Raw genomic sequence first — 27,930 nt, forward strand, 5'->3', positions numbered from 1 at the left:
TCTTCATTGTCACTGCAAAACGTATTTATTTTTACTGTAGGTAGGTTTACTGTAATGTTTGAAGACGCAGATGCGTTATTTATACCGTCAGTTATTGGTGATCGCGCGTAGATATTGATGATCTTTGCGAGGAAAAATTGGTATTCGTATTTGCTTTCTTTTTATAAGTAAACATCGCTAAATGAGCATTTTCTGTGTATTTTTCGCACTCTATTATGTGTTCATTATATTCTTCATCGTTTAGAAGTCCATGGATTTTATCGTCTGCCAAGGTTAGTTCGTTTATTTTTGTCTCGTTCAACGCTATATTCTAAATCAGTTTTTTCACTAGTTTAATCATTCAGCTTCGTTGTCAGTTTCCTAATGGCGGCGCGAATTGTTGATCGTTTACGTTTAAGTAAATCAAGTTTCTCTCTAATGGTTGATATTATAATTTGGGTTCGTATCGAAAGTTTAAACAAACAAGTTTAGTATGACTTACCCGAGTATGTTTCGGCACCAAAATGTGTGGATTTGTCGGTATCAAATTAGACTGAAAGTATCAAAACGCATTACTTTATTCTTCTCAAAACCTAACTATTTACAGCTGTTGCCACTGCGCAACAGAAAATATTTGATATAGTTCTCGTTTCGTACAGAGAGCTAGATAGATTAAATTCGGTACACTGATTTAACATCTATAGTGAATAAGGATTGCAATATCGGAACAAAATTTCAATGCCTGTATTCGGTATTTTTTAGATCTTAATACCGGTATTAGAAAAAGAAAGAAAACACAGGTGTTTCTTTGTTTTATTTGCCAGTTTTATTAGAGTGTAAATATCACACACAAAAATTTGTAACTTATAAATTATAACAGTATATAAAGAATCACAAAAAAGTAAAGGAACATCTTATTTATTTAAATCACAAAAAAGTGTAAATATCACTATTCAGTCTGTGGTGCTATTACAAATTTTTGAAATGTGATCTTAAAAAACACCAATTGCACTGTCATTAAGCCTGAAAAGTAATTTTGTGCAAAAATTACCATCTGTCGAAAATGCCCTTTCGGCATCTACGCTAGTTGGTGATACTGTTAGCAATGCGCGGTATATTTTTTCCAAGTATTTACCTCTAAATCCCTCATCTTCAAATAAATCGATTTCTCGTTGGATGGTTTTGGATATATCTGATTTCTGTATTGTATTTTGGTTCGTTAAAATTTTTTTATTTATCGTTAATTCTAATTTTTGTTCAAGAGACGATTCTTTTTCACTATCGGCATTAGTGCCATCATAATCTTCGATAACTGAACCGAATTCTTCTGATTGTAGATAGGTTTGTGGGTAAAAAATTTTAAGAAAATTTACTATAAACTTTAATCAGATTTGAATTGGTTCTTTTCTTCTTTTTCATTTTAAAAATCATCTTAATTATGTAAATACCATAAGACATTTTCTATTTCGGTATGCCTTTTTTCTGTGCGATTTTTCAATGTAATATATAATTCTTCAGATAGTGATGTGTGCTGTTCTTTCAGTGACTGCGACATGAAATTTATTGTTGCATTAGCTGTTAATAAATTAGAATCTCTCCGACATAATGCCTCAATAGTCAGTTTTATTAGAAGTAGAGCTGATGCAGTTCTGGATATTAAGTCGAATTCACTATCTGAAAAAATAATTTACAGGTTTAAGTCGATTATTGGTTGGATTTTTCAGTTTCAAAAATCGTTCCTTCATTAGGAGTAAACTGTTCCAACAGTTTTAAAATCTAATATTAATATATATTCTGTTTTGTTTTCAGTTAGTATATATGTCATTCTTTATAGGGGAACGTTTAAATATCTTAACAATTTTTCGAACTTTATAAATTATAGGAAGCAATTCTTAATGAGTTAATATTTCATCCTCATTAGCAATATCTTCTTCAACAATTATATTATCTTCATTGTCAGTATCACTCTCACTCTTACTCTCTTCAAAGTTGGAGTCCGAAGTTTCTATATTCACAGTATTTGGATTCTTCTGTTTATTTATTTATTTATTTATTTTTTGGATATAATACATCTATTACTCCTAATTGAATTCCATGAGCATAGCACAAATTGCTGATTTGCACCAATCAACTTTCCAACTTTTTTCATAACTCCATCAGTCGTTATGGATACAATATCTTCGTTCAAGGATAATCCATGTTTCGCTAATTTAGATTTAAGCCATTAATTAGCTAATTAATTTCGACCTTTAGGGAGACATAAAAACAAAAACGTATACTGTTTTGCTATGTTGGCGATCCCTGAACATATAGTGGAGACAATTTTAAAAATTTCTAGTAAATACCGAAAAAACGGTATTTGAACTTGTGAATACGGGTATTACAAAATTGTACAAATGGCTCAAAATACCGGTATTGCAATCCCTAATAGTGAAGGAACTTATCAAATTTTGAGGCAAATCCAACCATGAATTGACTGTCTGCCGGTCTGCGCTTTCAAAAAATTCAACAAAATTTTAATGTAAACCCGATAACTCAAAAATGCAGTGTATTAAATATACCGTTTGGTATGTAATTTTTTGACTAAAAGTATTGTTTTGAGTAAAATTTTGTTTTAATCAGTTAAGAAGAATGCGTCTAAAACGAAATTGGCTTTTCGGGTACTTTCAACCACAAAAGGTCAGGTATTAATCGCCAAAACACTTGCCTAGGATCACTAGACAGAATCAGTAATAACGTCTTATTCACGCATACAAGGCATTTTCGGGCATTATGTGATAAAGTTTTGGAGAGACATTCCCGATTATTTATTTTCATTTTGCTTGTAACTACAGAACGTTTTTTTTTTTTTTTTTTAACTATTAATTTGTTTCTGTTATTTATGAAAACTACGGCTTGCTAAAGCATTTTTATTTCTTCATAAAATATATATAACATTTCTTTTGTAATTTTTTTAGCAAGAATATTTGTTTATAAGTTAAAAGGCAGGTTTTCTTTAAACTTTAGGAACGTTAAAGGTTCAAAAAAGGCTTTTATTAAACTTTAGAAGTAAGAGGCTATTAGACAATTTCTTTTTAGTTTAATCATTTGTGAACGCTGCTATTATTTTCTATTCAAAATTATCTAAAAATTTAGAACATGACATCGTTCTATGATCAATTTCATGACAGTTTTGCCTGTCGTACATTGATAGCCATATGAATCTTTAATTCTTACTTAGCTTTATGAGATTGCAAAGAAAATTACTAAATAGGATGAGTCAGTACAGGGAGAAATTTTTTTTCCATCCCAATCATATTAAATCTTATTTGTTGTTGCATATATAAAAATCAAATACAAAATTTTCGATCATTCTATACTTCTACATCAATACCGGTATTTTCAGAGATATTTTATCTATTTAAATGAATTGGTAACTTATTAATTTTAAGAAATGTTGAAAAAGATCACATATCTTTATTGTTAATCATATAAAAGTTGATTTAATTTTTTGTTATTGATAATGATTTTCATTTTTATGTTTTTGTCAAAACTAAAAATAAGCATAATTTTACAATAAAAGATGTTGTGCAAATACAGAAATAAATATTAAAGCGAAAACAGTAAGCATTTCAAATTAATTGTTAAAAAAGTTTTCAATGAAAATTATGTATTATTGTAAAAAATAAAAATCCTATGCTTAGAAAATACGCAGTTTACGTGTGAGTGCTTATACAAAGGTGCTTAATTTTTTTGGCTAAGGTGCTTAAAAATACTTAATTTTTGCAGCAGTTTTACACTACGCACCCTGAAGTAGCAAAATTTGTGAAAAGATTTTTTTAAAAAAGTATTAAAAAGCATTAAAATTAGCAGGATTTTTATATTTTGTGTTTTTTTCTTATTATTTTAATTTACTTAAGGAATTTATATGTCAATGAAGTGATTGTGTAAATCCCCCCCCCCTTTCGTAATAAAGTTATCTGTAACAAATAATTTTAGATATGCCATGAAGGTGCTTTAATAAGATTTTTCATAAGAAACTTGTATCAAAAAACATAACAGCTTCAATGTTTGAAAAAAATATTCAATAATTTACTGTTAATACTCTTTATATTTGTAGAAAATTGGATTTTTTCCAACTTAGTTAACTTCATCATAACAAATAGTTCTGTAATCAAATATTAGTTAAATTTTGGCTCTTTTTTTTTCTAAATGTGCCTAAATATGCTTTTTAAGATAAAATTTAGCTATTCATCCTGTGTAGATGTACAATTTTTTTGGTCATGAATATAATGGTTTATATATTTAAACTTCTGTCTTTGAAAAAAATTACATTGAACTGACTAACTATTTAGGTGAGATATAAAATGTTTTCATAAATATTATTTATATCTCAATATCATTTTGTATGTTTCATAATAATACTAAAAACAAGTTTTTTTCAGATGCAGTTGTGTATTAAGATGAATTTTCTACTTGTGAGATTATTCATATTTAAGTGATGTTTGCTTAAGGACTGAAATAATAACTCATTATAACATTTTATAAATCGCCAGTTTAATGTCAATCAACACTATCTTAAATACTTTAAAGATGTAAACCAGTGAATTTGTGAGAAAGGAAATCATTTCTAGGGAACATCCAAATTATTATTTTTTCAAATTTTACCTTTAACAGGTCTTATGATTAGGTATCATTAATATTGTTAATTACAGTCAGTATTTGGGTACATTTGTCTCATTAATACAGTAGATATTTGAATATAAAAAAGGCATAAATATACAAAAAAAATCCATTTTTTACTGAGAAATAAGACTGAGACTTGCAGCAGTATGTCATTTAATAGTATTGACTTTCAAAGTAGTTTCCTTAAGGGTTTTGCTTATTCTGATTAGGACAAATTATAAGGAATTAAAAAATTTCTTAATTGCTTTGAAATTTAAAAGAAAATTCAAGTTAATATGTTTTTTAGTTAAAACAGATTTTGCAGATTCATTGCATCTGTGTACTTCACAGAAATAAAAAAAGAAACAAATATTTGTATAAAAGGCTCTAAAAGGTATTATTTTTAATGGTTTAGATTTGTCATTACATCTATTAGGTCTATGGGTTTTTTTTTAATTTGTGTTTTTTCCCTCTTTAGTATTATGATATATGTGTTATCTACATTTTGTGCGTGTGTGTGTGTGATGCTTTAATTGCAAGGGAATGAACATACTAGCCTAAAGGTAATAAGAAAGTTATTCATAAAGTATTATTATACTTAGGCTTACAAGGTTGTAAAATTGAATTCAGGCAGAGATTTAGTATAATGGTAATATGCCTTTAGAATGCTAATTCAATAAAATTAAAGTGCAATAGTCTTGCAATTTCGAGAAAATGGCCCTAAAACTTTCAGTATAGCTTATTTATTAATAATGTGTCATGGTCGTGGAGCGTCCGAACACAGTCATTCAGGAACTGCTTCAGCAGTCGCCAGACCTGAGTTCAGTCCTGGGTTAATATTCATTTATATGTTTACTTTCAAAATTATTGAAAATTAATTTAACAGTTTACAAATAGTTTTAATTAATATGTTTTTCCATTTTATATGGAAAAATGAATGTTTATTCTCCTAATTCGTGAATTGTAAATTTTTAGGGAAAAAAATTATTAATGATATAAATGCGTTTTTTTTAAAGGACATAATATTTTTGATGAAATGAACAACTTGTGGACAGTTTTTATATGCAACTCTTGTATAATGCAGAAATAAATGTTCATTTACCTATTGCAGGATGCGCCATAAATTCATGCAAAGTCTGTGGATTTTTCCCCCATTCAAAAAAATGATCGATAGATAGCACTCACACGTCAAACCGAGACTATTTATGAAAAGCAGAATTGCTATAAAACACAAAGCTGAAAATGGATCCGTCATTCGATACTAGCAGCTTGCTATCGTAACCGGATCGAGCACTAGTGGTTAAACTTTTCTATAAGAATTGTGAATCCACAAATAATTGCGAAAGATCTGCATAGTGAAAGGAATCAAGGCGAATAAAAGCCCTATTTCATTGAATGGGATAGGGAATTTAGTTGGCCGTTTTGAAGAAACTGGGAATATGGAGGATCCTCCTCGAAGTGGCATATCAGCCGCCAGTGCGTTGCTTGGAATCTTGAAACTGCATCCATACTAAATTCAGGCACTCCACCAGTTACTGCCTGCAATTCCAGTGGAAATACAAGCCTTTGCAACATGGACACTTGCACAAATGGAACGTGACCCACAATGGTTGCTGAACATCATGTGGACATATGAAACCCCCTTTGCATGGTGATGTCAATATGCAAAATAGTCGTCGTATCTGAGCGACATCAAAACCCTCATGAGCACACGATCAAAACACTATATTCACCGCGTCAGACTGTTTGGTGCAAGCGAGGTCATCCAGTCCTACATTATGGGCCCTTTCTGTTTTGGAAAACTTTGTCTCGTATCCGATTGGAAAATCTGTTCCGTCGTTACAGAACAGTATCTCATGCTTTTGCGAGACCATGTTGTGCCTGCTTTGCAGAAAAGACGTGCATTACTTTCATGCAGGACGGTGCTCCGTCCGACGTTGATTGTTCCGTCAAGACGTTCCTCCTAGAAATATTCACTGAGGACCGATTGATAAGCCTAGGGCAGGGGTGGCGAACCTTTATGGATGAAAGTGCAATTTTTTTTCTAAAGAAATGTTTAATGAGATACAGAGTGCCATCTAATAATTTTGACTTGTGATTATTGGGAAAATAATAAACTAAATAATAACTCAAAATTCTTTATTTACTACGAAAAAATACGTTTTATACTGTATAGTAGTAAAGGTTTTAGTTATACGTGTAATTCAAATTAAAGTACATTAGTGTGACTTCTTTTGTTGTAGATTAGATGACAAATAGCTTACATTTGGATTGCAAGATGTTACTTTTGGCAGAATGCATACTGAATTGGAGTCATCTGCCAAACGGTTTCTAAGAGAGTCTTTATTGTTATTTATCTCTGAAAATAATGACTCACAGGCATAGGTAGATGAAAATATGGTTAAAATAGCATGAGTCAGCTTCTCCAAACAGTTAAATGTTTCTGGAATTGTTTCCAAATTTCGTTCCTCGCATTTTTAACTATATTGCTTGTTAATCTTTTTGTTTCAATCAATTCCACCTTTTTTCTTGTTTCAATAATTTTTTGAATTCATATTGAACTAGACTGGAAATCAATCAGTTGCATTTCAAATTTTTCAATTTGCAACTAATCCAATTGGGACAGTTCAGTTTATCAAATGAAATCACATTAGGGTACATAATAGACTTGAGCGTTTACGATAATTCTTTGAACTGAGAAAATCTGACTGAAAGTTCCTTGATTGACAAATTAATTACGGAAATAAATTCTTCAATAACTTTTTCTTCGTCTGGTTTCTCATGTGCATATAAATCTTTGATATATGTTCAAATTTAGAAAGTACTTTTAATTTTTTTTTTTTTTTTTTAATAATATCGTTCCTAAAACATGCAATCCAGCATCAAAAGCACGAATGAGATCCATCATGACGATAATTGTTTTATTTGTGCTTTGAAGCTTTACATTTAATTCATCGAAATGTTGGTATATGTCTCTAAAAAAATATCAGTTTTGAGAGCCACATAACATCTAACAACTGTAGGCATTGTTAAATTTCCCCCATATTTTGCAGGAACAGTCTGATTTCTTCCAAGCAGTCAATAAATCTTTGAAGTACCTTCCCGTGGCTCAACCAGCGAACATTATTATATATTAGTAAGCCATTATACATCCAGTTGACTACATCCAACAAAACCTCAAACTTTCGCTTATTTAAAGCCTGCGACGATATGAGGTTGAATATTTTTTTGATTAAAGCCATTACATTATCAAGCGATGTTAAACCACTCTTAGAGCACAAGGCTTGTTGGTGAATAATGCAGTGGAGTTCAAGAATCGAATGTCCTACGCCTGTTTGAAATAAACTAATGAAGCTATTTTTTTTTGCCCACCATATTTGGAGCACCAACAATTACTGAAACAATTCTTTTCAACTCAATTTCTTTCTCTGCAAGCGAATTTTTAACAGCTGTACAAATATCTGTGCCCTTTTTTAAATGGAATGGGAACACTCGCATTTGTTTCTAATACTTCATAGTGAACTTTATTTTGAACTAAAATGCAAACCATTTTGATCGGCGTCGTGCCCAAAATATTGTGTCCCGTGCCATCAATGGCACTCGTACCAATGGTTCGCCATCTCTGGCCCAGGGTGTAAGAGTAAGCAGTCCTGACATTCGCCAAACCTTGGTCTAGTGGACTATTGGTTGTAGAGATACCTAAGTCTCGTGTCTACTGGAGCTCTTCAGCCACTTTTGTGGAACTGAAAGATACTATTCAACGAGTTGCCGGTGGCATGGATGCCAACATGCTACACTCAGCTGTAATAGGCGTAGTTATGAACATCATTTGTTTAATACCATGTAGTGGCGGTCACATTGAACATCTTTTGCGTTGAAATAAAATGCACTTGTTAAGTTGCTGTGCTCTGTTTTCCTAATTTGCATAAACCATCTCAGTTTGACATGTGAACGCCATCTATCTCATTGTTTTAATGGGAAAAAATTACTAATGCTATTGGAGTATATTACTGCAAATCTTAATTTTTTTTCGCGCAATATTTTTACTATCATTTTTTTGAAGTTTGCACTTTTTATGGCTCGCCCTGTATTTGAATCATAATTTTATTTTTAAGTAGGAAAAATAATAACAAATAAAGAGTTTTTGCTAGAATTGCTGAAGGTATATCATTTTCCACTACTTACTAGTTTTAAAAAAAGGCCAAATGGTGAAACTCAACTTCGCAGCTTTCTAATTTATTCAAAAACGCAAGACTTCGGTTTTTTTTTTTTTTTTTTTTTTGTATACTGTTTTCCAACAGAAGAGAAAATGACGAACTACACGATTTATAGGTGCTGTAATAACTGGAGAAAGCTGTCATCTGTAATACAAGATTATGATCGTTCTAGTTGTCATTTTAATTTGTTTGTTGCTTGGAAAGAATTACTATAACGACTAAATTTATGTTCGACCATTGATAAAACAAATTCAAATTAATATATGTAAGGAAACGGCGTGACTTAAATTACTATTTTAAAGAATTGTAGATGTGATTCCATTTTTAGCGTGTAATAATCTTCCACTTCGTGAACTCACGAAAAAATAGGAACGCCTAATGGCAATTTTTTAAGTGTAATCGAATTACTAAGTAAATATGACTCTGTGCTTATGGATTGCTTATAGATCATATAAATATAATAAAAAATTCCAAAAACAGAATTGTCAATGATTTAGCTCATATATTACAAGAACAAATTGTTCCTACCTTAGGAAACGAAGTTCATAACAAAATTGAAGACAGTGCAAATGCTGCTACGTATTACAGTATCCAAATGGATTCTATTTCTGTTATTTCCCATAAAAATATAAACTTCAGTCTTTATTAGTTATGTAAATTTTGAAGAGAAGAGATTAAGTATAAATAAGTCATTTATAGGTTTTATTGAAGTAGCTGGTGTGACTGGAGATGGACTAGCAAAAAAGCTGTATTGGAAATATTAAGTGAGCTTGATTTAGATATTATGGATTGTTGTGGACAGGCATACGATAACGGTAGCAATATGAAAGTGAAATATAAAAGTGTAAAATCTGGAATAATTGCTCTAAACCCTCGTGCAATTTATGTGTGTGCCTGTCCTATCATTCTCCGTTAATTTATTAATTTGTGATGCCGCTTCCAGCAGTATATATTGTCATTTTTTTTGGTTATTGCAACGTTTGTATTGCTTATTTTCTGTATCTACAAAAAGATAGAAAAATCTACAAAAGCATTTAAACATTACTCTCGAACCATTATGCGACACTCGTTGGGAAGCCAAAATAGATACGATTAAAGCAATGTATATACAGTTTGAACAAACTTGTAATGCCCTAGAAGAATTTATTGATACAAATAACAATATTACAGTGGTAACCGAAGCTAAAAGTCTATTGGATTCAATAAAGAAATGACATTTATTTTATGTTTAATAGAATGGTTTACAATATTGTCCAAAATTAGCTATCAATGAACGATTTCAAATAAAAATAATTGTTTTCGACTGAACTTTTAATTTAGTCTGATTAAAAATTAAATTAAAACTGAAAATTAAATTAAATTAAAACTGAAATCCAAAGTTTAAGAACAAAATTTAACTCATATTTAGACGAAGCAAAAGCGATAACACGTAATTTGAATCTTTCAGAACATTTTCTTGAAAAACGAATTCGAAAAAGAGAAAAATTATGTTTCGAAACAGCAGAAGATGAAATTGTACAAAAACCGGTTGAGGAATTTGTATGTTATTTTTTAATTCTGTAACGGATACTGTTATTGTACAGATAGAAGATAGATTTAAAAGTATTTCAAATTCATCACTGATACAAAAACTTTAGAAAAACATAAATTAAAAAAATGCACCCAAAACTTTGTAATGTTTAATATACGAATCATCTACATCGTTATTTGTAATAACGATGTAGATGAAAACCTAATTCTAATAATTGTTTTGTTACGGGATTTGATTTTGTTTAAAAGGAACGCAAAACATAACGCTCAACACATATTGCAATATGTATTAATTAATAATTAGTACATATTGCAATATGCACTTGCTATAATGCACTTATGTTTAAATGCACTAAGTATCGAAAAAGAAATTAGAAAATTTTTAAATTTTACTGACATAATTAATAGCAAACACAAAATCACGCATTAAATAAACATGCAATAGTAATAAATGTTCGTATTTATTTATTTTTTTACGTTGCAAAAAATTTAGGGGCCCCTTGATACAGAAGGCCGGCTCTGAATGAAAGATACCAAAAGATGCAATGAGAATATGGACACACTAATGAAAGGCAAAATTAACCTCTTCGCCGTCCGTAACGCGTTTAGCGCGTTCAAGTGAAACTTCTGCAAGACGGTCGTAACGCCCTTCAAGCGTTGTTCTACATTTTAAAACTCTTAAACGTTTAAAACGCTTTGTAAATATTTACTTGTTTGAGTTTTTATTCTTGTTTGTTCCGATATGGCGAAAAACAAATTTTCGCGGACAAGAGAGGACGGCGAAAGAGTTAAAGAAATTGGTGGCATTAAGGGAATGTCTCTTTAAGATATGAACAAGGAAAATAAATGCTTGTTAAACATATCATGATGGCTGGAGTTGAATTGAAAAGGATTCTGCTGCTTTATTTGGTCTTATTTTCTCTGTCTGGATTTTGTTGTCAGTATGCGTTGTTTTTTCTTATTAACCTTATGTATTACTCTTATTAAACCGCATTCATCAATATAAACATTTCTGAACTTTTGTGCTTAAAACAAATTATTAAATCTGTTGTGTTAAAAAATATCAAATCCAAATGTCCTTTTTTTAAAATTCAGAGTATGTATCTTTATGAAGTGAAGACAGGTATATTTCATATTCTGAATATTGAGGTACATTTTATTTGTATGTGTAAATTGTTGGTACTAATATTATATTCATTTGAATTTAAAATGATTAATGAAATACTTTTATTTTATATGACAGGAAACAAACCACGAAGAGAACCTAAACAAGTAATTTTCTCTGATGGAATAAGGCCTGGTGGAGATTTAACTGATCTTACAGAGCCTGTAGATGCTGTACCTGCGTATCGCCGTATAGGTAGGAAACGAGTGGACAAGATAATTTCTGGTTTGTTAATCTTTTTGTTTCAGGTTTATGTGAATATATTCTGTTAATAATAATCCTATATATATATAAATATATATAATATAATTTTACTTTCAAAAAGTTTTGAAATCTATTTCATGTAAATTTTAAATTTATATAACTAACATAAAAATGATTATTATATCATTTTAACATGATTAAATTCCTTTAAATTTTAAAATGATTTTGTGCAGTTGTATTTGTGGTTGTAATGACAGGAAAATTTCGCTAAATTTTTGATTATCTAAATTTCTGATTAAAATTTTAAAAAAATCGCTCCGGAGTATACATTTCTATCCTTTTAAAATGTATCTGTTCCGAATTTGGCGGCTCTTGATCAAATGTTTGTCCTGTAGAGCGCCAACACGCCTTTCTCCTTTATTATTTCTAGAAATGTGGATTTTTTTTTTAAATTATTTTTTTTAAATGCTGGAAGAAATTTTGGAATGAGTATATATTTAAAATAAATATTGCTAAGATTTTTTGCACTTATTTTGAATTTTGAAACCAGATCACAAATAACAGGTTAAATTATAATGGTTGATAAAAAAAAAAAGTGATCTCAATAAACATTTTAATTTGCCGTCCGACAAATTTTTTTATAACATCAACCAATGTTTTTCCCTATGCTCAAAGAGTTAGTCACATTTATGGGTTAAAAGGGTAAGTTAAGAATTTAATACGAATCAAAAATATGAAATTCTTTTCTTACTTATTTTAATTATTATTCCTAATCAAAGCATTATTGTGTAATTTTATTTAATCCATTAATAAAATTTTTTTCGTAGCTGTGTGATGCATGTGATGTAAATGCTGTACTGTTTAAAATCGTTTGTTTATTTTTAGATGAAAGGGGTAGGGGGTCAAACTATCTGTTTCTTAAAATATTTGTATGTTTTTTGTAATTTTTTAAATAAATCATTGTGAAATTTTAAGATAAATTGAATATCTTTTGTAGAATTAATTGAGTAGTTAAAGAGATCACTTGTTTGTTGTATTTCATAAATGTTGTTACAGAATTTTTCGAATTGTAATGGTAAAACATTCGCTTATCTCTGATATATTTATCAGTGCTTATGTTGAAGCAAATATAGTGGTAGGTCACTTTGTATTACATTAGTGATATTATTGCTCAGTGAAGGCAATATGTATTATGTTTAGTATTACCCTATAACTGAGACTTCTTTTCTAAAAAGGTGCACAAAGGCTTTTTATCCATTTTTAATTGTCATGAGATAGATTCAGCAAAATAAGATTGTTATAATAATAATAGATGAAAGGAGTTCACCATGCTGATATCCAGTTTATCTCCTTAGTGAATTCGACCTGTTATAGAGTTAGTAGCTTTTCTCTTGCTTATTATGTGGAAATTTCTTCTAATGATAAGTGTTTTTTTCCTAACATGAGTTGAAATCTGTTTTGTTTTGTATTTCAATCAAAGCTACAAGATTTGAATAATTGTAAGTATATCGTTTTAAAAAATATAGAAGTCGAATAGTATTAATTATGGGGAGTAAATAGGAATCAAAATTTTAATAAAATATGAATAGACATTTGGAAATCCGAAAGCGTAACTGTAAATTGCTAGAATTAAATAGCTTCTTTAATCATGTATGTATTATGTAAGCAAATCAATCATTGGCTTAAGGTTTTTTTTTATGTAATTGTTGTTTATTGTGGGAAGTTTTACCTATAAATCCTTCAAACAAATTTTTTCTGTAAATTATTATTTCTTCTAAAATGCAGTTTTCATATTTAATAGGTTTTTAGATTTTATAAATGTTTAAAATTTATATACGTATTTTTATAATATGTTTTTATCTTTTAGGAGATTCTAAACAAGCAACCTTATCTGTATCAGCTCATCAAAAAAGTCGCCAAAAGAAAATTATTATTTCCGATATGGAAGGCTCGTTACCTCCTGTAATCCTGCAATCTGGTTAGTCCATGTCATTTTTTTTCTTTATTTGAAATATTTAGTTAGCTTTTATGGAGGCTGTGATGTATCCAATTAACTATTAAACTTGCTTTAAGTATCTCTTGGAATAAGTTTTACGAACCTCTGTCTCCCTTTCTTATTGTCCGAACTTTTGAATACCAAGTTTTAAAATGTATTTAAGAGTGTCTGGAAACGCTTGCTTTTATGCATACATTTCATAATAGCAAGTTTTGATTCTTTGGAAATCTTTTGTCTTTAAACCAACGGTAGAGGTGTCCCTGAAGCTGTCGAGTATAATCTCCAATAAAGGTCTTATTCATATTATTTTACCCCTTGCATGAAATTCTGTACATTTGGTAAGGCTACAAATGCTTTGCATTTCATTGATGAACAAATTTATAAAATATAGATCTTTGACGTGAATCTAGCATTTTTATTGAATCTATCATGCAAATGTGTATGTTGGATGCCTTTTTTCTGTACAATTGGAACCAAAATTTGACACAAAACTATAATTATAACTATATGATCGCATATTGAAATTTATTTGTTTAAATCTTTACGTTGACATGCATGCGAACGTACAGACTGATAGGCGGTGAACCACCTCATAGATTTGTTCAAAATTTGTCTAGAATCTAGTTTAGAGGGTTAATCTGTATACCGAATCTTATTAATCCAGCTGTTTTGTAGTTATTGAATTCACTTGTACTCAAATAGCTAGACAGATAGACTGGGATTTCGTCCAAAATTTGGTAGAAATCTATAAATTTTGCCTAAACATACAACAAATTTTATCCGCTTAGCTCAAAGCATTGTTGTGTTCTTCAGACAGGCCTAATCCAAAAAATTTGTTTTTCGAACCTGAAGATCAAAAACATGGAGATTTGTCAAAATCTCAAGTTCAATTTTTTAATGATTGCAATACTATCTATACACTTCGTATATAAGAATGTAAAAATTAGTGGTGGAGCTTTCTTACATAAAATATGCAGACATGTGTAAGTGATAGGAATTTCACTCTTTAGGGAAAGATTACATGGAATTAGAATAATGTGAAATGAAAATTTGAGATGATATATTGAGATTGATTCAGAAGGATTACAACAAACTTGATAGGTAGATCAGGCATATCAAAATAAGTAAATTTTTCATGTTAAGTACTGGTGAAATTGCCCCATGTGCAGCAGGCGACTTTGTTTGTCTTAAAGAAATTATGGCCATCCAACCATTTTCATACCATCAAAGATGTCACAAAATTAATGCAGAGTTACATTAGATTTAGAACTTAGATTTGCTTGCATTTAATGTATGTGACATTTAAGGAGAAAGAATTAACAGCATTTCTTCTGTAGATGAAAGATCCATTATGAACAACTTTGAATGCATGAATACCTTTGCATTAAAAGTTATCTTAAAACTAGATCTTTTATAATAAGCCCTCATTGTGGTTGTTAAGATGATAGTGATTTATATTAGACATTTTTGCAAAATACTGAATTAGAATGATGAATTTTTTATGTGTATATATTAGAATATAAAATATTTTTAAATATTCTAAACGAAGTAATCCCCCCTATCATCATTTAAGATATTATTTGGACAAAACTAGGTATTATTTCGTTATACGGTTTAAAAGTTCCTTCTTAGAAATATTTTTATGCACATGTACTGTGTTTTCATTAGAATTTTGTATTTCTAAAAACTAAAATTAAATTTTAATTTTCTTAAAACCTCGAAAATCGTAAAATATATGCCTAGTTTTATTTTAACAATAGGAATCTAAATAATAATTTTTTTTGAAATTACCTCAAAAATTTCACTTCTGGATTATTTTTAAAATGTTTAAATTTGATAGGAATGACATTTTGAGTCATTAATGTATACTTGATCCTCTAATTAAACCAGTAAATATTCAATTTATTTACTGTGCTGTTTTTACCACATTTAAGCATATATTTTGAAGATGAAGCATTAAAAAGATTATTTCATATTTCTTTCTGTTATTTTCAGAATCCATTTTTCCATAAGTATGAAAGACTCGGGTTTTGTATAATTTTCGGTGCAAACCAATAAATTGAAACATGCAACTGCTTAAAAATCTAACACTTCAGAAGATATGTTCCCTTCTTGTTTCTAGCTACTGTTCTATGCATTAACTTACTGCATGATGACTTCTTATGACAGTTATAAAACTTGATTTTACTTCTGTTAATGTCTTTGACTATAACAATTATAGTTGTTTTGCCCAGTTCACTGTAGGCCACACAATGCCCTCTAGTATGCATGCTCCTCTTATACCAGGGATGCGAACCAGTGGCACGCGTGCCATCGATGGCACGCGACACAATATTTTGGGCACGCCGCCGATCAAAACGTTTTGCAAAACGGCTTGCATGTAATTTCATTTGTCCCAATTCGATTGATTGGAAATCGAAGAATTTGAAATGCAATTGATTTATTTCCAGTCTAGTTCAATATGGATTCAAAAATTTATGGAAAAAAGGAAAAAGTTGGCATTGATTGACAGAAAGATTAACAAGCAGCATAAGTAAAAATGCCAGTAACGAAACTTTGGAAACATGGAATTCGATTCAAACATTTAACTGTTTGAAGATGTCTCATGCTGTTTTAAGCATATTTTCATCTATGCCTGCGAGTCATTTTCAGAGAGAAATAGCATAAAAGACTCGCTTAGAAACCGTTTGGCAGATGACTCCAATTCAGTATGCATTCTGAACATCTTACAATCCTAATATAAGTTATTTGTCATCTAATCTGCAACAAATGAAGTCACACTAATGTTACTTTAATTTGAATACACATATAACTAAAACAAATTACTACTACACGATGCAAAATGTTTTTTTTTTCATAGTAAATAAAGAGCTTTGTGTTTTTAGTATTTAGTTTTATTATTTAACCAATAATCACAGGCCAAAATTATTTGATGGCACTTCTATACCTCATTGGACATTTCTTTAGAAAAAATGGCACGTTGATCCAAAAAGGTTCGCCACCCCTGTCCTATACATTCCACTGCAAGTGGCTTATTTTTACCTGTGACCTACTTTTAAAATTTATCAAAATATTTTGAATGATACCGTTAAAATAATTTTTGATCAGGCAAATTCTCTCTCCATATATATATATATAAACTTTTACCCACTCTTACACTCTTATTTAATTTGTCTTATTTTTATATTTGTAATGTTTGGTTGCAGGAGTCAATTTTTCACTAATTTTCTAATAAACTGAATTATCAGATTTTGATCACTTGTCAGTTCTTTATGACTATACATTATTTAATATTTTCAGAACATAATTATTAATTAATCGGTTGCTTTTGTACAATTTTGATTAATACTTGAGGTTTCACCTGGTAATGAACTGGAGAAAAACATTCCATAATTTCATGATATTTACTATAGTAGATTATAAATAACTAATATGTAGATAATAATTAAAGTTTCTACTTTTTAGCTCACTAATATAAATGTTTTTTTAAATTTTAATTTGTTTAATAATTTCTTACTAAATTTTCAAATCGATTCATTTTACAGTAAAAAATTGTATTTAGATTGGAAGTACACTCATGTCCAAAATTAAGGTCACAAACATAAAATCTGCGAAAAATGAAAAACTATTCATTGTGTTGCCACGAAATTTGGCACATAGATACACTACAATGGAAGAAAGAACATAGACACATAACAACATAGAAAAGATTTTCATTGGGATTTAAGAAGCAAGGTAAATCAAAAAGTTTTACATTATGAAGCAGAGATAAAGCATTTATCTCGGGGAAAACCTGTCTAATATAGAGTGTGACCACCGTGCACTGCAATACAGGCTTCACAACGAGCTTTCATACTGTTTATGAGAGTGTCAATAAATGCTTGGGGCAACAAAGTCCAATCTTCCAAAAGCGCGGCTTTTAACTCTTGGAGGGTATTAGGAGGGGGATTACGCTGTGAAATGGCTCTTCTGAGACCATCCCAAACATGTTCAGTAGGACTGAGATCCGGAAACCTCGAGGGCCAGTCCATGCGTCGAATATCCCCTTTTTCATGAAAATCATCAACGATCTGGGCTCTGTGTGGACGCGCGTTATCGTCCATAAACATGAAGTCTGGGCCAAAAGCACCCCGGAGCAACCTCACATAGCCTTCAAGGATCTCATCCCTGTAGCGATGTCCATTGACAGTACCCGCATCGAAGACGTGCAGTGGTATACGACTGCCCAACATTATACCACCCCAGATAAGGATTCCTCTGCCACCAAATCTGTCGATTTCTTTTTTGTAGGAGGGATTATAGCGAGCTCCTCGCTCTCTCCAGATGAAGATTCGAGGAGTGTCACTCTATATGGTAAATATCGATTCATCGCTGAAAAGAACACGCCCCCATTCTTGCTGTGCCCAAGACTGATGTGTTCGGCACCAACCGGTCTTTTCTGTTGAATGCAGTCAAAGGGGCGCACTCAACTGGTCGCCCTGCATAAAGGGCCCTCTCTGCTAGACGTCTGTATACTGTTTGTCTGGAAATTCTTATTCCAGACGCAGCAGCAAGATCACGAGCAGGTTGAGGAGCCGTTGTCAGCCTATGGCGCCGTGCGCTTAATGCCAAATAGCGATCCTGTGCAGGCGTCGTTGCTCTGTGACGGCCTTGGCTGGTCTTCTTGGTTACAGTACCACTTGTTTGGAATTGATTCTACAAACTGGATACCACTTTCGGTGCCACTTGTAACCATTGAGCCACCTCCGCTTCAGATTGCCCAGCTTCAAGCCTGTCAACGGCTCTCCGTCTCAAGGAGTCGTCTAAACGATTGTGAGAACTCATTCTCACTGGAAACAGATTTAAATTTTTGTTTTAATGTAATATTCACAAAATTGCAGGCATTAATCCCAGATGCCTAAACGGTCTAATTTCATTAGTTCCTCAAAATCTAATGCTAAACAACATTTTTTCCCACAGCAAAGGTTAATATCATGTTACCGGTCCTTCAGAATATATAAAATATAATTTGTTTAAATTTTACTGGTAGCCATTTAGAATTACTTTGAAAAAAGTTTTTGTCACCTTAATTTTGGACATAAGTGTAGATAAATTATAAGCTGATTTCCTTGGGAATTATTTATTAGGACTTGGGAATTTTATCTTTTTCTTTACATTAAGCACATTATAGTAGATCCTTTTTTATTGAATGGTCTGCATTTCATTTCTTTTAATTGTCTTTCTGAAATTCAATTTCATTTTTTATGAGCTGTATTGCATTTGTTATCAATATACCATTAGACTTCTTTATGTAAGTTTGCCATGTTTCTTATTGATTAATATTTATTTTGGTATTAAAAATTTTAGATAGTGTTTTGCCGAAAACCATTAGAGACCTAAATCATTTATTTACAGATGAAATTTTATTTGTAGCAATTTAATCAGAAACCAAAATCAAGCTTTTCTACAGCATAAGCTTGCAGTTTTTCCTTTAAAAAAATGGAAGAAAAGGAAGGAAGAAAGACGGATTAATGCGACAAAGGGAGGGGGCATTTTAATTTTTGTTTATCATGACACTCTTAAAATACCTCAATAAATCTGGTAATAAGAATTGCATTACTGTATGTCTTATGATAAAAATTCAAGCAGTGTGTGTATATATGGTTACTCAAGTTATAATGAATTAAAAGTGCTGTAAATATCATTGTATTTTTCTGTTATTTAAAAATAAATTCTTGGAATACATTGAAACCTCTAAATTATATCTTGTTTCTTTTTCGTTCTTATACATTTCTATGTTAAAAACTTTTATAGTGTCTCAATTATTTGGTAACATACCGCATATTATTCTCTAACGCCTGTCTTTCCATTTTGAGGTGAAATTAAAATATCTAAATTATAATTATTTTTTTTTCCCATTCACCAGAAAATGGACTAAAGTCTTTTTTATTTTTTTTATTAAGCAACTATGTATGTCTTCTTAGTTTCATGTAAAGTAGTTATTAACTTATGGATTCGGAAATATTTCATCATGAAACTTATAAATGCCAAGGCTCTTTGTGAAAAAAAAAAAAAAAAAAAAAAAAAAACTTTTAAGGATATAAACTGATTTCACAGTGATATTCAAATTCAAAATATATAATAATCTTTTTTTTGCAACGCATTTAAAATTTCCACATTTCTTGGCAAATTTTCCTTTGAAGAAAGAAATTCCAAGAAGTGCAATTAAAATAAATGTTATTCATTTCGGTTTCTGACTATTATATAAATTAATCTAAAATGTTGAAATATATCTAATAATGAGAATTACATTTTGTTATGTGATGTATGGTTAACATTTTGGGAAATTGAAAATAGTTATTACAGCATTAGTACTAGTTATTTTATTTTTTGAAATTAAAACATTTTTAAATTATTAATATTATTTTTCTTAACAAGAAGAAATAAAATTAAATAATTCTGAAATCTCAATAAAAAGTAGATATGTGCCCATTATATTGTGTATGTAATAGTTTATCATATTTACATCCAAGATTCTTTGGTACATTGCTTTGGGATATCCTATGAGTAATATAATAATGAAGTTTCATGTATTATGTTGAACATACTGTAATGTGATTAATTTGAATTTCAAATTTTTTTATTTCTTTTAATTACCTCATGCAAGCTATTTTAAGGTATTGTGCATGTATAATTAGTTTTATCATTAGAAATTTCTCAATCCTTCTTTTGTTGATTTTAAATGATTAATCTTGATTTGTTGGGAAAACTAAGGAATGGATTATATTTTTATTATTAAGTTATGTATATATCTTCTGAATCATATGTGTTTTTGGGAGAGAAAAAAAACATAAGATCTGAGATTAATTAATATTGTTATGTTGTGATGTAACATACCTTTTGTTTTGCATTTTCATTATTTCTTTTATTTTACTTCTTTGATGCTCTCATCACAATTTGGAAATATACGTGTGTGTTTGTGTGTAAATAATTTATTTTTGTGCTGTGGATGCATTTTACTTTTATTTTTGAATAATTCATGCATGTTTTATCATTTGCACAATTTTAAAGGCAATGCTGTAGATGTTTAAATGCATAGCTGCAAAACTTTGCTGAGTTTCGTCGAACTAGAAAATTTGATGTATTGTTCCATTATATACTTATATTTGCTTATTATGATATTCATATATTTTTTTAAGTATCTGATTGCTTTTTTTTTTTTTTTAATATTTATTAGGTTCTGAAAATGAGGACAAAATTGATTGGAATCAAATTTTTGATAAAATTCAAGGTTTGTATCACAAGTGCATTTTTATCCAATAAGTAATAAAAGGGCAATTTTATTCAGGCTATTAATAGTTGTCTTTAGAAACGTCTATCATGGGGATTTAAAGTTTCTAGTATTGTAGGATTATTCGAGTTTGATAAATCTTGATTTCAAATATGACTAAAGATGTTGAAGGACTAAGTTTCTTTTTTATATTTCACCTTATTGGAGGTAATTTCTGTGACATATGATGACATATTCTATATGGTTTCATTCTATGCTTTAAAAAGTCCTTGAGTTGTTTTTGTAATTCTGTTATAGATTTGTTTAAATGACTGATTAATTGTATTTCTTTCGTGTATTTACCTTGCTTGTATCCTGATTTGAAGAAAATTTTCTGTTAATGGATTTTGAATTTACTGTGTATCTTATTGTACTATTTAACAATTTCACAGCTGTGTGTTTAATCAGAACACTTAAAATCTGCTGTGAATATAGCGATCTTAATATGAATCATTGTTTGCATTATGAGTATGGCACTGACACTTGTATTGTTTTTCTGGCATTTCGTGTCATCAACAGATTGCAATGTACAGCATATTCTCAGGAATTCGGCATGTATCAAACCAGAGAACTGCCGTATTATCAAAAGTGGCTTAGTGGGAATTCATTAAAAAAAAGGCGCAATTTGATTGCAGAACCTGTGTTTATTGTATAATATGTACAAAATTAAATTATAGAATGCATAATAAACATTACGAAATCTGAACACCAAGCTATTTTTATGCTGTACTAAGGTCACTGATATCTACACACACAGACTTGTTTTCACTTTAATGCTCCCCATTCGCTGTACTGGAATTGTTGGAAATTAGAGGGGCCCACATTGTTGTAATGTGGAATTACTGCAAGGCTATTGTATTAATAACGTTTAGAATTGACTTCATTTTTCTTAAATTTTTCCATTTTGCTCTATGTCAGCTAAAGGTTTCTCTTTCTTTCAAGTGTTTCTTTATTCATTTTGTATAAATAGCATATTTATTAATGTATATAAATATATATTTTTTCAGATGATCAACAGAAAGCTGTAAAATTTGCTCTGATGAAAAACCTGCATTTATATGTGAAACTTACGAAATGTATGTATTCTTCTACCCATAGCTTTTATGTATATGCTAGATGATATACTTAACGTTGCTCAGAATTAAAATTCTTTTATGTATAATATTTTTTATGTAAAATGTAATTTTAAATAATAAAACGTACTTTTGTTTAATATATTGTAATATACAGGATCATTTTAGCATTTGAAATTTTTTTTTAAATTTCATTTAGAATATCATTTGAACTAAACGATTATTTAAAAAAAAAGTTGGTTAGCTGGGTTTCTCTACAAGTTATTAAGTTAAACTAATATTAGTATTGCAGATTTTGTCCACAAAGGCTGAAGTATGAGAAAGGTTTTAAAGAACATTGATACAAATAAATAGTTAATTTTTCTTTAATAAAAACATATAAATAATGCAAATTAGTAGTTGTTCCTGATACAAATTATTTATTATCTGTTTTTAAAATTTTATTGTGTAAGTATGCTAATAGGTTCTGACAGCAGCTCTTCAGATATATTCTTGTTTTTCAATAATAAATTATGTTTCATTTGCTCACAAAAGCTTTATTTTCCTTGCCTTCGTTAAGTGGTTGACCTTTTTTTTTAAGGCATCATTAAATGAATTGTGTCCGAATTTTTCAGTACTCACAATTCTATATTCTTTTCAAATACGATTTCACTTATTTATTATTTCGTAGAAGACACAGAAAAAGTTTACTTGAGATTTTAACAGAATTCTCAAATTTAATTAAGTCAGTTTTAAAATTATTTTATAACCAATAAAAAACATTGCTATAAATTTTTTTAAAAAAAAAAAGTCAGAAATACCAAAAAATTAAGCGTAGTTCAAAGATTGTCTGAGTCCAAATTGAGTATCTTTAAATTTCCTTATTTCAGAATTGACTTCAATTATTGAATTATTTATTAGATTTTGAAAAATTAATACAAATCAAACAAAAAAAAAATGCGCACAAACATGATTTCGGTATCATTGAAGCGATTCCCGCTTATGTTCTCATTTTCGAATATCTCCATTCACTATGTTTTGGCATGATAACTCATCCTTGAAGCCATTATTACCATTAAATATGTGTTTAATTTACTCATAAAAGCTTTTCCTATCTTACCTTCATTTTATTTATGCTGTTATGTGCGAGTTACTAAGAATGCTTGACAAAGAGAAATGTAAAGAAATAGTGGTAGAGTTGTTTTTACTTAATTTGCCCTGTATTTCCTTTTATTAAAATCACCTGCTTTAATTTTTTAAAATAGCAATTGAAGTGAAAATTGCACAGAAATGAAATTGCTAACATTTTGTATTTTAAGATGGTATAAATATATTTTTGGTCATAATTTCCTCTGAAATAATTGTGGGGGAAAAGCAGAATTTTTGTTAATTTTTAATTAATTGGAATTTTAATATTTTTTATACTTTGAAAATTTGACAGTATTCTTTCTTTTGTCTTAAATAATAAGTGCCCAAGATTTGATTCGATTTACCCATTTTTCTTGGAGTAAATTTGGAATATATATGTATACAAACATACACTTTGTTGTCAGAAGTATCTGGACATTCAGATTTACTTATTTTTTAAAGTTTTCCAGCAAGTCTGAATGAATTGTCTTTGCACCATGAAAAAAGTATATTTGATCTTAAATATCTTTGATATATAGAACTTTATCTTACCATTTTGGTCACATAAGCATTTAGAGGTCTAACTACAAGCTGATGAAGAAGCAAAAGATTTTAGCTCCCCAGAAAATTTTATTGAAGCAGATATCCAATTGAAACCTTCCATCACGGTTTTATATGCTTTGGGCAATGATTACATGCATTTTCCTGAACACAGCGTCTAAATTTTGGAAGATGTAAAGGTTTCGATAAAAATAACAAATTTTTCCGAAAAGTTTTTGGTTTTAAAATGCAGTTTTTATTCAAATTGTATGAAGTTAATAGGATATCGGACAAACTATTATTAAGGCATTATATTAAAATCTGAAGAGAATGCTTTACATACTCGAGAAAATCAGTATTTTTATAAGCAATTTTTAATTTCGCATGGGCAAGATGTAACATATTTTTCATTTTTTAATCTCAAAGCCGGATATATAGGAGCACTTACATAAAAATTGCTGTTGAATGCCATAAAGATTCAGAATAGTACCGTCATTGCAGTGGGCTGAATTTCAGTTGCTTTTGAAGATAAGCTGAAAGGTGAGGGATTTTCCACAAATTAATATTCTTGAAAATTGAATCGTCAATTAATTATATTAAATACTATAACAGATTACAATTATACTAAATATCCTTTCATATTTAAAAATTGAGTACTAACATAAATTCCTGTAAATTGGTCACCATTAGTAACAAAAAATTATTATGTTTTTTGTTTTTATTTGCAAACAAACATTAGACTTCTGACATTATATAACCTAATTTTCAATTAAAAACACCCGATAGTTACGCTTTGTTTAACCTATGACGAAGCCTCTCTACTGATTTTTGGAATGTTTCTGTAGGAATTGGATGTATTTCTTGTAAAAGAAGTCTGTAAAGTACTCTCACTGATGATGTAAAATGTTGTCTTGTTCGAAATCAAAGTTCCAATTCATTCCCCAGATGTTGGAAGAATTTAATTTCTTTGTTTAAAGACTACATCTCAATCCGGATCGGAAACATTATTTATGATATCTAATTTACTGCAATTTATGTTATATGTCTAATTTTTGTGAAGGGTTATTTAGTATATTTGTAATCTTTTATAGAATTCAATATAACTTTCAATGATTCGATTTTATCAATTTGTGAAAAACACCTAATCGTTTTACTACTCTTATAAATAAACTAAAATTCAGCTCACTTCCTGAATCTTACTAGTATTCAACTGGAATTTTCATACAAGTTGTCTTATACATCTGGCTTTGAGATTTAAAAAGCTATGATATATTTCTTGCATGCCTAGTTTATAAAACATTTATTTAAAAAAATCTCATATTTAAAGAATTCTCTTCATATTTTAAAATAATGTTTTAATAATAGTTTGTCACATATCTTGTGAGCTAATTTGACTGAAAACTTCATTTCATAACCAGAGCAGTTTCTGAAAAATATGTGATGTTTTTACAAAATATTTATGTCATTCCAAATTTGTGAGCTGCTTTTACGAAAATGCATGTAAATATTTTATTATAGAAATCAAATAAAATTGTTGTTGAAAGTTTCAAATCATTATATTATATGCTTTCCCTAAAACAAAAGGAGAGGCAAATACTTTTTTTCATCAATTTCTGGTCGTTTCCTTGAATATTCCTGTGATTGAATTTTCACAGTAAAATGTGAATTTAAGTATGTGTGTGCGTGTGCAAACAATTTTTTAAGCAGAATCCTGGCCGAAGAGAGATAAGACACTTTCAAATTTTAAAGTTTGCTTTTATTCCATCCTGGGAGGCATAATTTATGTACAGGAAGCGCTGACGTCCGTTCACAGCTCTTCTCTCGAAAGAGCGTAACGAGAGAGAAAATATTTTCTCCAGTGTTTATATACTGTGAGATTCTGTCAGGGATTCCTTTACAATGTGTCAATTTAGGCAAGGGAAGCTTTTATCTTTTAAAACCGTTCTTTTAAGAAAATGTGCTTGGCTGGACAGGTTTTTTAATACCTTCAATGGAATGTAGGAACTTGTTGACTTCCAAGTCGAAAGCAATTTTAGAACTCGCGTTGAATTAATTAAATAGAAAAGGTAGAATTAGATCAGGAAATAAGAGAACATTTTAGAATGAAGTTAATATGGGCAAAATTAAGCTAAAAATTAATTAAATTTAAATTAGATATTAAAATATCATATATATATATATATATAATGTAGGTGCTCAGTGATTCTATAGAAGTTCCAAAAATGCATAAATCCATAAGTATCCGGACACTTTTGGTCAAAGAGTTGACTTAAATTTCTAGAATAATTGTTATTTAAATTGAAATAAATGAAACTGTATGTATGCTCTTTATTTTAGTGGATTGTTGCTTTGGGAATGAATGCTGGTGTTTCACTAGTAATGGTTTATGTACTGTTGGCCAAGATGAAGTAATGGTTGTATTGCAAAGACTTCCTGAGGAAAGAAACATACCCCGTGATATTTTCAAACTTTTTACGCAAATTTATGACAGTGCTAGCAAAGGTAATTAATTCTAAAAAATTAATATTTTTGAATAAAATACATTTACATGATAGATTAGTTCATTTCAGATTTTTGTGATTCTTTACCAGGTTCTACATTCGATGACTTGGGACATATAATTTTTCCTGAGCAAATACTTGGTAGCAGTGATCACAGAGGTTTCCTTTTCGTCCGTCCAACATTTCAGTGTCTCAGCAAACTGACTGTGCCAAATACACCTTATTTAGTTGCTATTCTCATCCATAAATGGGAAGTTCCTTGGGCGAAAGTTTTTCCTCTTCGTTTGATGCTTCGTATGGGGGCTGAATGCAGATGTATGTTCAACACATTTTAGTATAATGAAAATTTTGTATTGAGAATTTTTCTTTTAATATGTTCTCTTTATTATTTTTCAGATTACCCCTGTGCTTTAGTCAGTGTACGCCATCGTAAACCTGTATATTTTGAAATTGGACAAACAATTATGAGTGTATTAGCTGTAAGTTCAAATTCTCTTTGGTTTAAAGCTCCTAATGCCATTATATTTAATTTAAATTATTAAAAGACTTTCATTTTAAAAAGTGCGTGTAAGCTAAAGTTTCATTAAAGAATGCACCAGAATGTATTGTTGATTCCATTATCTGCAAATGTTATTTTCTTCTATTTTACTGGAATGTTAAATATTTACTGATTCATAGTGCAGTTTAACATCTCACTTATGGTTTCATATTATAGTAGAAAATTTTCTATTTTTGTCCTTTATTTCTTGGTAAAGACTTGATTATATTTAATTATTAAATAATTATATTTAATTATTAAATAATTTATTTAATATGCCTTGATTATTAAAAAAATTTAATTGTCCGCACATTTTTTCAAATCCAGAAATAGGTGCAATAAGGAAAAGTTTTAAATTCGATTTATGCTTTTTATTGTACACAACAAGTATCTACGTAAATATTTCAATGAAATGTCAAGGTTTTATGTTCATTACTAAAAAAATTAGTTATGTTAAAAATGAAAATCAAACATTGTATTAATAGAGTGCTAATTTTATTAAAAAAAGCCTTCATGCGATGCCATTTGTTAATTTATTGTGCAACATGCTTGTAAATAATATATTCTACTACACTAGTCCATTTGCATCATTTTTTTTTTTTTTGCTTTAATCTGTATTTAAATTAATTAAAATAATGTGAATTTTTTCCCCTTCAGAATTAAATTCATTATTATTTTTTAATGCACCATAATCTTGCTAATCTAAATTGGTGGCAGACCTTCCAAATTCAAGAAATGAAATTATTTGTTAGTTGATTGAAATCGTATATTTCTATTTTAATTATTTGGTAATTAATTGCTTTTAACTGGTTTTAAATATTAAATTATTTCAACTTGCTATGTTTCTTTGAACTAGTGTTGCTGCAGATTTACTTCAATCAATATATACGGATTAAAGAAAAGCTTTGTTAGAAAAGTTTGGTCGTTTGTTGATATGTGTTGGGTTTTATATACAATGCTTAATAAACAAAGTTTTTCTCAAAAGCTTTAATCAATACAACCTGGTACAGCCAGCACAAAAGAAAAGACAGAAAGGGAGTTGTGATAATTTTATAAAAATATGCTTGATTTATGTCCTTGTGAATTTTAAGATCAACATTAATACTGAGTGAAAACGTTATCTGATT

The 27,930-nt window shown here is 29.5% G+C and overlaps 1 protein-coding gene across 2 annotated transcripts in view; it reads left to right on the forward strand.

The window, feature by feature from the left end:
- LOC129959627 (zinc finger FYVE domain-containing protein 9-like) overlaps window positions 1-27,930 on the forward strand; it is an 84,409-nt gene that overhangs the window by 39,874 nt on the left and 16,605 nt on the right. The window contains exons 7-13 of one of the 2 annotated variants that reach the window (XM_056072494.1): window positions 11,614-11,760; window positions 13,607-13,717; window positions 20,952-21,005; window positions 22,052-22,120; window positions 26,102-26,266; window positions 26,356-26,580; window positions 26,662-26,744. In XM_056072494.1, coding sequence (XP_055928469.1) covers window positions 11,614-11,760; window positions 13,607-13,717; window positions 20,952-21,005; window positions 22,052-22,120; window positions 26,102-26,266; window positions 26,356-26,580; window positions 26,662-26,744 — 854 coding nt within the window. The remainder of the gene's footprint in view (window positions 1-11,613; window positions 11,761-13,606; window positions 13,718-20,951; window positions 21,006-22,051; window positions 22,121-26,101; window positions 26,267-26,355; window positions 26,581-26,661; window positions 26,745-27,930) is intronic. The other variant, XM_056072495.1, reaches the window with a different exon arrangement.

The sequence above is a fragment of the Argiope bruennichi genome, chromosome X2, assembly GCF_947563725.1.
Source record: "Argiope bruennichi chromosome X2, qqArgBrue1.1, whole genome shotgun sequence".
NCBI lineage: Eukaryota > Metazoa > Arthropoda > Arachnida > Araneae > Araneidae > Argiope > Argiope bruennichi.